The sequence below is a fragment of the Argopecten irradians genome, chromosome 9 (assembly GCF_041381155.1).
Source record: "Argopecten irradians isolate NY chromosome 9, Ai_NY, whole genome shotgun sequence".
Classification (NCBI taxonomy): Eukaryota; Metazoa; Mollusca; class Bivalvia; order Pectinida; family Pectinidae; genus Argopecten; species Argopecten irradians.
The window spans coordinates 11,143,762-11,156,313 of NC_091142.1; the positions used below are offsets into that span (position 1 = coordinate 11,143,762).

Below are 12,552 nucleotides of genomic sequence, written 5' to 3' on the forward strand. Positions count from 1 at the left end.
GGCATGTCAAATGTTACTGGTGTAATAATAATTGAGATAATGTACACAGGTACACGGGTTCAAAGCCTTCTAAGAGGTTGACAACTGGACAGACCTTTTAGCTGTGGATCAGGATGTAACACTACAATATATTGTCATTAGGTGTTTTCTGAAATAAAACGCACAAGAAAAATAACGAGCTTTTGTTGTTTATTTGATAAACAAACCAACATATATACAAACTGATAACCAAACAATAAAGACAAGAATGTCATAAGAGTCTCTAGAGAGACACTGGGGACTACGTAAATAAACTTAAATTTAAACATATTTACTGTACACCAACTTTATTTCGCGTGCGATATACATTCGCAAATTGCTCGATGCATGGAAATCGCAAATGTTTATCTCCGCAAATAGATGTACACATCTGTTAAATTGATATGAAATTCCATTCAACACTGAATATACCCTACATAATATCATAATATACTAATATATAGCATTGTGTAGGATCAGGTACAACGTACGAAACCGGCACCTTCATCATAATACAATCAACATTATGACTTTGATTTACAAAATAAACACTTCAAAGGCAAGTAGATTGCCCAAGCTTAAGGAAAAAATTCGTACTTTCAATAAATAAATCACAAGTCTGGAGATTAGTGAGATTCTTCTAATTTACTTTTTAATTTCAGCTTTTCCAATTTTACCGTAAACGTGGATTTATTAAAGAGTGGATACTTTAGCTAAGGAAGCTTTCAAACTCTTCTCAATCTGATTATTTGCGCTCTATGCATTTATCATCCACATAATCATATCACATGTCAAGATTAGAACTTTGTGATATGTTTTGTGCCTGGATATATTCACGGAGATTTAATGAAAATAAAATATGCGAAAATGCCCACGTCGCGAATAATTCCACTTTTACAGTATATTTTAACGAGAATCTGAATAATCGAAATTTTTTTTGATTAAACTTACTCAACACTGTAACGTGGGTAATATGCATTGGAAAAAAGTTGTCCAATCCAACTGTACTTAAAATTACATTAAAATATGTTTAAATCAAAATAGCACCTTGATTTGAAACACTATAGTTTCTGCTTACATTTTGCCAGTAGTTAATATAATTAAATATCTAATATATCAATCTGATTAAAACCAACTCTTCAATACGCTTACGCTTGATGAGCTGGTTTTAATTAGATTGTTAATATGTATATGTTTTTCACAACTACACGAAATTAAAAAAAAACTTTGACATGAATTGTTTAGATAACTTATCAAAATAAATCACGTTGATTTTTTACAAAACATTTTGACATTGAAATTCTTCGAAATGTATGTTTTGTAGTTATGTAATAAATTTTATCTTAAAATTTTGTTCGTTTCATCTGGAATAATATGAAATGTTTCTAAATATGTCAATTTTTTGCTTGTGAAGTCTCCAAAACATAAAATAAAATTATGTTCATATTGCCATACTGTTTAACTACACGAAAGTCTGAATATGTAACTATACCCAAGGTAAATAAAGCGAAACTAATATTTAATATTTTTATTAAGTTCCTAAGAAATGCACTTTACTTATATCTATCCATCGCGGTCACAATAATTCTTAATGAAAAATATGCATTGTTACCACCAGAAGCATTAAGAAACCCACTTTCTAAACTATAGGAATTGGATTCATATTCATCGTAATCAAATAAGTAATTTTTTTTTTAATTTTGCGTTTTAAACGCATTTCGCGGGTTATCACAAAAACCGCCCTTAAGCTGATCATGAACTATCCAAATAATAACATATATTAACAGGTCCTTGTTTCTAAATTAGAGGACATTTCTCTCACACGTACGGTGTAGTACAGGTTTATCTCCCATATGGGTGTAAAGTACTGGTCACTCATGTCGGCTGAGGCTGAACTACAGCCTCGTGACGTCACGGGGTCAACAAAATTACTATGTGCTTGATAAAGTTTGAGTTCAAAATATCACGCAATTTTCACGTATGTAAAATTGCCTTGCAGACGCAGCTTTCTTTTTTAATGGCGAAGTTGTAATAAGCACGTGGTGTGAAAGAAAAAAAATACTCTTTTATACGTGGATATGGAGGATAGGGATATTCTACCCTCGGGATCACAAAAACCCTCGGCAAACTTGACGTTTTACTATATTTTGTGACCCTCGGATAGAATATCCATATCCTTCATAACCACATACGAATGAGTCTTATAAATCGATGTTACACCACTTCCACGATACATCCCAATGCCATCCCGGTTGCTATTATTGCTGCTTTAGCCGAGGCCGTAAGGCCGACAACTCCGAGAGATTGTAGAGTAGAGAAAAGTCCCCCGGAGGCTACACTTCCCCCATAGGTCGACATCCAGGATGCTGCCAGGGTACCTTTTCCTATCCCTGCTGCCCCGAATCCGAAAGCGCCAAGGACAGGTGCAAAGGCAGATACGCCAACAGCAGCAAACCCGCCTGTCAAAATGGCCGTCATCATACATCCCCAGTAGACTGAAATTTACAACATATTTATTTCTTACTGTATACTTATCAAAACTACTTTTTTTATATTCTGTACAGAAAAAATACTATTTGCACTATCAAACATATTGTAGGTAACTATCCTGACCGAAGAAGCGCTAGATTAATGGTTTGTTTGTTTGTTGAATGCAATGCGCTGCTAGTGTGTACATGTGAATGTCTGTATGTTGAGGGAGGCTGGGGTATACTCCTGTTATGGCTCTTTGTAGTCTCCAGAAAAGGTAATTAACCCGTGCACATGTCAACGTTTTCATACAGTTAAACAGTTTATTTTTATTTTGCAAATTTGAAATTCGAAACAGTCAATACTTTTTAGCAGAAAAAAAGCGAAAATAATCTTACTACTAATATAAATGTTCATATTGCAATCATATAACACTTGGCCAATAATTTTGTGAATTTTATCATATTAAAATACTTTTAACGAAAATTTTAATTACTTGTTATTTTGAAGAGTCAATTATTCGCGATGCTTAACAATATAAATATTGAATGTATGGGAGCTGACATGACATTATTAGAACCCCCCACCCCCACGAAATAACAAAATTAGCATCCCCAACTCCCATCCCCACGAAACAAAAAAAAAAAATGCCATATCCAATCCCCATGAAATTACAACAAAATTAACATCCCATCTCCCACCTCCACGAAAATAACAAAATTAACATCCAACCTCTCATCCCACGAAATTAACAAAATTAACATCCCATCTCCATCCCACGAATTAAAAAAATTAACATCTCACATCACCCATCCCCAAGAAATTAACAAAATTAACATTCACATCTCCCCATCTCTCATCCTACGAATTTAAAATTAACATCACATCCCACCCCACGAATTTAACAAAATAACATTCCATCCCATCATCCACGAAATTGACAAAAATAACATCCATCTCCCATCCCCGCGAAATTAACAATCCTAACATCCCATCTCCCATCCCACGAATTTAACAAAATTAACAGACCTTGTATGTTTTTAGTCTTTAGCACCTCCGTTCGAGCCACACTTTTCATGTTGCCTCTGACAGCGTATATATCCAGCTGGTAGAAAGTGTTCATCTCCAGGTTTTCTATCCGTACTGATGGAGTTTGGTCTTCTGTCTTATATTCTGCCCTGAATGAAGAATCCCCGGAAATCTTCACGATGTAGTGATCCACAAGTATCTCAGAAGCTTTCCAGTGCAAGTCGAATGATGTCGATGTAATGGTACTTGCTACTTGATCGACATTACCAGGCATACTAGGTCCTACGAAAAAAAAAAAAAAAAAGCTTTTGTTATGTTTTACGGTATCAACAACGAATATCTATAAAATAGGTTCTCTTTATGTGCATCTTCGATATTCAAGGTGTTACTATCACTGTCGTTATATCCACCCTGGACCCATCATCGATATTTTAAGTGTTACTACCACTGCCGTAATATTAACCCTGACTATGTCGGAGCAAAACGTGAAATCTCAGTGAGTGTGCGGCAATAAATGAGAAAACAGAGAGAAATATTCATTTGAGAAAGACTGGAAAGACAAGAGAGTTAAAATATTTTATTTTTACGTCCTTTATTTTAACAATATGTTAAAGAAGTGCTGCAGTTGAGTCGTTATTGTGGCAAACAAAGTAGACGTTATGTAACGATACTCTACAAAACGATTCAGCAGGCAGCACGTAGATAAAGCAAGAATAAAAAAAAACAAGAATGTGCGTATTACAGTTCAGTTTAAAACCAGTGGACAATGTTTGTACAGCATTCAATATTAAGATCTATGTTATCTAACCGTGTAGGCAGAAAAAATGCCTCTTTATATAATGGTATAGATGATCAGTTGTTCATCCTACATTTTACCAGTGTTAGTGAAAACAGTGAAGTATATATATATAGAAAACGCATAGCTATATCCATTTTTACTATTTTGCCTTCTTTTCAGCATTAAACTAAACTTGGCCTACTAGTACCTAAAGTAAAATGTCCCTCGAAAGAAACTTTCCCGCAAAATCCCAGTCTACGTCATATTTATTAATGAGAGTCTTTTTCGCGAACTTGTTTTGAAATGGAAATCGCGAAACTTATTAGCTGAAGTGCAGTTGAGAAATATGTTTACCAAAGAGGAGAACGCGCTACATTTTAATGATCAGAAATAACCTTTTTGGGTTCACGTCTTTATATAAAACTACCACACTATTTCTTATTGGAGATTTACAATAAAGTGGAATAACTCATATACATTATAAGAACTATAATTGTCTACCTTATGCCATACCAAGTAAAAGCACTTACATGTACGATGCATTTTGTATATCCATTTACACAACACAACCACAAACAAACGTTGCTTTTCAATACCTAAAGTAACAGTGATGTCCGTTGAAAGAAAATTCCCCTCGAGTATACAGGCTTTGGGTAGGACGGACGCCATTCTGAATTTATACGTTGTATCGGGTGTCAGATCCGGTATGATAACTGAAGTCGTCTCTGAGTCTACAGCCATAACAGTGTACTGATCGGAATGTTCCTCTGTCCACTGAACCTCATAGCTGTCTACTAATCGGTAGAAAGGATGATTCCACGATAGTATTACAGATTTCGAGTCCTCTTGTGTAGCATGAAGTTCTTGAATGATCAGATAGAAATCTGCAAATGGAAGTCATTCTGGAATACTTTACTTCGTTCCATTCTTTAAAGATGCCTCACCGCCGACAGAGCATCAATAATGTATTTATTATTTGGACAATAATTGATATTTATTCTCTCTATATATATGTCTAATTAACTCAAAATTACAAATAAGAAATATCTTTGCTTTTGTTTTCTGCGCAACCAGTACCTCATTTCATACTGGCCATAGTGTCCTATACTTATTTGCGGTACGCCATTAATTACTTTTAATACTTTTATATTGAAGTACAATAAGAAGCTCAAACTTTTCAATGATGGCAATAGTGTTATATAAGTAAGTCTTGTTACTGCAGAAAAAAGAACCTTTTAAGAAGATCTCTCATGTAAAAAGAATGTATGCAGTTTGTTGAGTGAAAGAAGGATGTAGTTCTGCAACTAAACATGCTTCTGGTCATTTCGATAGTTGATTGTGATAGGCAGTATTTCAAATTCCTAACCTAAAATATTCCATTGTTTATACAACATAAAGACAAATCATTCTGGAAATGGATCTAATATAACGAAATCCAGGTATATCACAAACCTTCCACATGAACCCTTTCAGTTTGAGGTTTACTATGTACGCCATATGCCAAAGAATAAATCTCCACATTAAAGGCAGGTGATATCTTATTGTTGATGACCGCGTTATCGGAAAAGGGATTGACAGCTCTGTTTCCTCTGTGACCACTTCCGCCACCACTACCGACGGTCAATTTCTGTCATAGGTTGAATCAGTTTTGACCATTGAAATTATGGATATGCCTGTGTTTTAGCAGTTCTAAAAAAAATAATTTCGTCCAGCTCTGTTTTGAAGCGAGGAGTGCGTGGAAATTTTCAACTAGACATGCCAGACGGGAGGACGTTTTAGGATTCCTAAAATATAGAATTATTTTAGTTCTCATGCATAGACGATTTTGAATTGGGAAATTCTATTTTCCGATTTCATCAGAATATATATTGGGATTGACACCATTTTACCAACTTAAGACTTCCTTTTGCTCGTCTATTCACTTTAAAAATATTTGTATTTCATCAAAAATTAAGTTTTGTATTAAATGTCTTCACTATTTTAGGTCTGTGGTTCTTTTTTATGTTTGTGTTTGTATGGTAAGAGGAAGGGTTTTAATAGTTGCGCTATCTTTTGACCGATGCCTTCGGTTTAACATTAAGTAAAACCAACTAAAATTTGGAAACACAATGATGTTGTGCAATAAACAATACTGTCAATAGATGATTAGATAAATCAATGGCTTGATAAAAAAAGTATACATCTGTAAATTACAATCTAGATATCAAAGTTCATATTGTCATCAAGTGTTGAAATTTTTTTCAGTTTGGAGAGATATGTCAGAATGGAATCAGTCAACTTCAAATAAATTTAACAATAAACATACATTTTTGTCACTTCAAAGTCTTCATGAAAATCAATAAAAGTTCAACATATATAATACTACGACATCGTTTCCAGCACCTCCGTATGATCCGGGGTCGGGCTGATATACCATCTTGCAGCTGGGCTGATGTAAAATGTAAGGACAGTAATCATACATGTTTTAATGGAACAAACACGAAGAAGGAATTCCCTTTCTTGGAAAACTAAATAAATGGGCACGTAACGTCTGTCACATCGCCAGTTTCACACATTTAACGTAGAATCAATTTTCAATTAAAGAAAAGCATACTTATCCACAGTAGAATTACAATGATATAATGCCACCAGGTGATTTTGGGAATTCATAATAATTTGCTCAAAAAAAAAATGATGAAGTCCACCAATATGCAATACAATAAGCATGTTCATCTTCCCGCCCAAAACGCATATGGCACGGGCACAGCTATGTCTGCCGGCAAGCCAAGATCCGACGATCGTGAGTATCAAGACTCGCCATCTGCGCAGGGCGAACTGAGATGAAAAGCTAAAGTATGTGTAAACTCCACTTCTCCATCATGTTGTGCAGTTGAAAGGTTTGGACACTATAATGGGGAACTCACTATATTATAGTGATTACAGAAGACAACCACATCCTTTCGGTACTACATCTTTAATCAACACTGTAAAACTTATATTTCTTATTTAAAACTCATACACATTAGGAGCCATAAATGTCTCCCTTAGACCATATTAGGTAAACAACTTACAATATATCCAATAACACAACATAATCAATAATACGACGTGAGCTGTCAGTACCTAAATTTAAAAGTGATGGTCCTTCCGAAAGAAAATTCCTCATCTAGTCTACAGGCTTTGGGTAGGGATCGGACGCATTCTAATTTATAACTTTTATCACGGTTTCAGAGCCGGTATGATAATGAAAGTGTCTCCGGAGTCTACAGCCATAACCGTGTGACTGATCGGAATGCTGTCTACTAATCGGTAGCAAAGGATGTTTCTCACGCTTGTTCTCACAGATTTCGAGTTCTCTTGTGTGGGAATGATAGTTCTCGAATGATCGATAATAATCTACATATGAATAATTATTCCAGGAGTAATTACTTCCCTTCCGTTCTTTCAGTTAGACGATTGTAGAGGACTAAATCTGCAATCCTTAAGTACTGTAAAGTGGTATAATTTCGCGAGAGCTTAATTTCGCGAATTGCATTACAAAACTCTTCACTGTGTTGTTATTTTCACGATAGATACACTATCATTCTTTTAACAACAAAGTTTATACATGTATACAATCTTAAGGGGTTATTTTTCGCGATCAAGCGACCTTCGAGTACAATAATTAGCGAAAATTCACCCTTCACGTACATTTCAACGTTTACAATAACACATCTGTCTTGGACTTGTCTTCAGATTTTTAAGCTGACGGGATTGTTACAAAAAACCACATGCGATGACAAAAAAAAAAAATCTTTTGGCGAATATTTTAAACAAATCTTTTGACTAAATTTTAACAGTCCTTCAAACCGGTAAAAACTGTATTAGGACTAAATTCTGTTCTATTTGTAACAAATGATAACAATCTGTTCATATTCGACAAAATACTACACAAATAAAAAATATCTTTGCTTTTGTTTTCTGCGCAACCAGTACCCTCATTTCATACTGGCCATAGTGTCCTATACTTATTTGCGGTACGCCATTAATTACTTTTAATACTTTTATATTGAAGCACAATAGGAAGCTCAAACTTTTCAATGATGGCAATAGTGTTATATAAGTAAGTCTTGTTACTGCAGAAAAAAGAACCTTTTTAAGAAGATCTCTCATGTAAAAAGAATGTATGCAGTTTGTTGAGTGAAAGAAGGATGTAGTTCTGCAACTAAACATGCTTCTGGTCATTTCGATAGTTGATTGTGATAGCATCACCCGTGGGTCTCCGACGATGGTAATAGGCAATGGTTCAAAAACCAAACCTAAATTATTCTATTGTTTTTACAACAAAAATAAAAATTTTCTGAAAATGGATCTAATATAACGAAATCCAGGTATACCACAAACCTTCCACATGAACCCTTTCAGTTTGAGGTTTACTATGTACGCCATATGCCAAAGAATAAACCTCCACATTAAAGGCAGGTGATATCTTATTGTTGATAATCGGAAAAGGGATTGACAACTCTGTTTCCTCTGTGACCACTTCCGCCACCACTTCCGCCTCACAGTTCCTCAATACCACTTTATACTTCTCCACAAGTCCGGTCGCAGCCGTCCACCACAGATCTACCCGTGGTTCAAAAACATCGATGTTGTACCGCGTTATTGGACCGGGTGGTGGGGGCTCAAGATCTGTTGATGGAACACATGAATTCTGGTTTTTAAAATATTAAAATACGCCAGGCGTACATAGGACACTCGACCGGATTCATACATGTTGTTCTAAATTGATACGGCACTACCAAATGGAACGCATTTGGATTTTTTCCATGAAGGCGGCACGATTATGAAATATGCGCTTCGAATATAAAAGCCAAGTATTTTCGGTGTCAACAATAAAATGGATATAAACGTAATAATTAAATAGTTTCGGCATACATTGAAATAACTATCAGTGTAATTACATTGGATATAAATATTCTCGGTCTAGTTTTCAACAAAGAAAACATTTCGATGACAAACAAAAAATATCGAGTCAGCCATCTTGGATCCAAGAGGTGCGCTTGCACCGGTTCTGTTCGACTGGTACAGCGCATCCCATTAAAGATACAGCAGATCCGTACCGGAACAACTGGTACGAACCTGCAAATGGAACGCGCGGTTAGGGGCTTGTCACAATATCAACTATTATAAAACTAAACAAAATTGAGTAAATATCGCATGCAAGCTCACTCTCTGCATATTGAATCAGGCCAATATAACACCGTTCCCAGAGGTGAAAGACTTTGTACTGTTTGTGGCAAAAATGATATAGAAGATGAAATGCATTTTGTATTACTGTGTCCTGCTTATTCTGAATTACGTAAAAAGTTTATAAAAGAATATTACCACAAACATCCAAGTGTATATAAATTAATTATGTTATTCTCATCTAAAAATGTAAAGAGCTTAAATTTGTTGGGGAAATATTTGATCCGGGCAACAGAAAAAAAGGGAAAATTCTCATTAATCTGCAGTAGTATATCATTTTTTTATTACTGTCTATATTTCATAGACAAAAAAAAAGATGGACATCCTTTTTCAGTCTCTGAAGAATATCCTGCCATTTTCTTGTCTATGACTTCATAAACCCAAAAGATATTGAAAATAATGCTTAGGCAAAAAAATATGTCTGTTTAGGGTTACATTGGCGAAAAAAAAGGGTCGGTAGGTTTGGATTTTTTTTTAGTGTCTTTCACTCGAAAGATCGAAATCCCGACTTTTAATTTTTTTTTTTCATAGAAAAGTTGGGAAAAAATTATGGTTGGGGATAAAAAATTACGCTCGCAAACACATTACGTCACAATTATTACCTACCCGCAAGGGCAGATAACTCTGTAATATGCAATAATAATAACCAGGTAGGTAACATGCTGATAATAGCAACAACGTGCGTTCATCCATATCATTCTTCTATTCATCACATGTAATACCAGTGACAGGTAATTGTAAAGCATGCATATTCAACCTTACTAATGCATTCATCACATGTGAACCAGGGAAAAGTCAGATATTGAGCCCTTTAGTAACGAATTATTCATTTCTAGACCTATAGAAACTAAAACGGATTTAATGTGATATGTATGGTTTTCTGGCATATCGGAAAAAGACATGAGAAAAATACCCAAGAAATAGCGAAACAAACATCAGTTTTGATTCTTCTAAAAGAAAAACGTCAAAATGATATCATTCATAACAAACCAGGTGCTAACACATGACATATCCGCAGTTTAGTGGGCCATGGCAGAAAGATGTATCAGATACGTTATATATGTGTTTCGGGCCATGGATAGGATTTTTGGATATCTTAAAAATCAAGAGAAAAGTGCTAACAAAATTAGGATGTTTTTTTTTTTTGTGAAGACATTCTCTACTGGAATCATTTAGGATTTTCAAAAAAATCTTCAGGATATTTTGAAAGAGTGCTGGCAAAAGGCCTAAAAAACCCTTAACTGATCATCACTGTTTTAAAGAAACTGCACATTCCCCCCCCCCCCCCCCCCCCCCCCCCCCCCCACACACACACCTCCCAAAAAAGAATGTTAATTTACCAGAAAAAATGCATGATGCAAAAGAAAGTATATTTATGCAAAATAGACTGTACCTCTTCATCACGCCAGCCTGTAGGTTTTATAGGAGTTGCTTCCCTTCATAGCATCAATTCATTGACATAAATTTGACCTATTTTAACCAACTTACTTGTATTTGTGATGAGATCCTCGTGATTATAACAGTATATAGAAGCCAACGAAATGAGAGCAACCGAGAGGCAAGTGAACAACAGTCAAAAACTTCAGGATATTTTGAAAGAGTGCTGGCAAAAGGGCCTAAAAACCCTAATCTGAATCATCACTGTTTTAAAGAAAGAAACTGCACATTCCCCCCCCCCCCCCCCCCCCCCACACACACACACACCTCCCAAAAAAGAATGTTAATTTACCAGAAAAAATGCATGATGCAAAAGAAAGTATATTTATGCAAAATAGACTGTACCTCTTCATCACGCCAGCCTGTAGGTTTTATAGGAGTTGCTTCCCTTCATAGCATCAATTCATTGACATAAATTTGACCTATTTTAACCAACTTACTTGTATTTGTGATGAGATCCTCGTGATTATAACAGTATATAGAAGCCAACGAAATGAGAGCAACCGAGAGGCAAGTGAACAGCGATATCATACATTTGAGGATAACCGATGCTTCTTCTCGACCGAGAATAACGTCTTTCAAAGATCTACACTTCGCTTTTGTCATGTACTGACGGAAATCACATATTTTATCTTGTCCATATATCGCATATTCCCTTAATTTATCCATTCCTTCTCTCACAGAAGACCAAACTCCATCCCGAATATTCATTCTGTCATTGTAGGCAGAAATGCCGTTCGTTTATGCGACTTGATCGTCTGGACTGTGATGTGTTTTAATGGTAAAGGCCTGCTAAATACTCAGTGCACAGTTGAATTTATCAGACCACGGTGTGCTTTTACTCCATGATTAATTTTGAAACATAAAACAGTACCAGTTATATATGACACAGTAAGTATATTTATTTTATCATATGATTATTTTATCATGTACAATATATATACGTGTACATGTATGTACCAGACCAGTAGGCCCGTCAGTGATCTGCTGCTTACGTCTGAAATGTTAAATAGCTTTTAAGGAGAAAGACTATATTAGAAAATATAACCATGTGTAAACTGGAAATATTAATCCGAAACAAATATAAAGAGCTAACAACACAAACAGAAGAACGGCATAGCATCGCTAAATAAAAGCGCACAAGACAGGGTTTTCCAAGAACACATGTGCTGTTTTACTTTCGGTTTCGTGTGAATATAAAATTAAACATTATCATGCCTCAAAAAAGTTGCATCAACGATATTTGAAGATTAAAACAAGATAATCGCACTCCAGTATTGAACTTGCTTATAAAAATATAGATTTTTTTTTAGATATAGGATCGCGCAGTTCATAAAAGGAAATGAACAGAGAACATACATTTGTATGTCAACAGTGTGTGCTCGCGGCTTTTGAGCTATTGTCACACAAAGATGCCTATTTGACAAAAATTTAAATATTGAATTTTATGGACATGCATGCCATTTTGATCATATACAAGATAAATTAAAGCCATAATTTCCGTGTGCTTACTTTTTTGTGGAATTTAAAAAGTATTTTATTTTGCAATACTCAAATTACCCTCGCAGTGTACTATCATTTCTCACATCAATCATTTTAATATTGCAATGAAC

General features: G+C 35.1%; 2 protein-coding genes across 4 annotated transcripts in view; both read right to left on the reverse strand.

Moving 5' to 3' along the window:
• LOC138331437 (tenascin-X-like) overlaps positions 1-11,690 on the reverse strand; it is an 86,652-nt gene extending 74,962 nt beyond the window's left edge. The window contains exon 1 of one of the 3 annotated variants that reach the window (XM_069279070.1): positions 11,380-11,690. In XM_069279070.1, coding sequence (XP_069135171.1) covers positions 11,380-11,650 — 271 coding nt within the window. In that variant the 5' untranslated portion in view covers positions 11,651-11,690. Of the gene's footprint in view, positions 1-10,990; positions 11,113-11,379 lie in introns of those variants that run through there. The other 2 variants (XM_069279071.1, XM_069279069.1) reach the window with 2 other exon arrangements.
• LOC138331019 (uncharacterized) lies at positions 173-10,252 on the reverse strand. The gene is made up of 7 exons (XM_069278478.1): positions 10,225-10,252; positions 8,657-8,944; positions 6,184-6,215; positions 5,747-5,921; positions 4,891-5,178; positions 3,517-3,798; positions 173-2,513 (listed from the first exon to the last, which is right to left on the reverse strand). Exons 1-7 carry the CDS (start codon positions 10,250-10,252, stop codon positions 2,233-2,235), a joined length of 1,374 nt encoding a protein of 457 aa, XP_069134579.1. The 3' UTR covers positions 173-2,232.
• Positions 11,691-12,552: the final 862 nt, after the last annotated feature.

Bases quoted from the DNA above. Each gene is read 5' to 3' on its own strand.
- LOC138331019 (XM_069278478.1), bottom strand. From the start codon at position 10,252: ATGCATGCTTTACAATTACCTGTCACTG. The intron at 6,216-8,656 runs GTTTGTGGTATA...ATATTTTTAAAG, and splicing joins TGAAAGGGTTCATGTGGAAG to TGAATAGACGAGCAAAAGGA. The intron at 3,799-4,890 runs GTATTGAAAAGC...TTTTTTTCGTAG, and splicing joins GGACATCACTGTTACTTTAG to GACCTAGTATGCCTGGTAAT.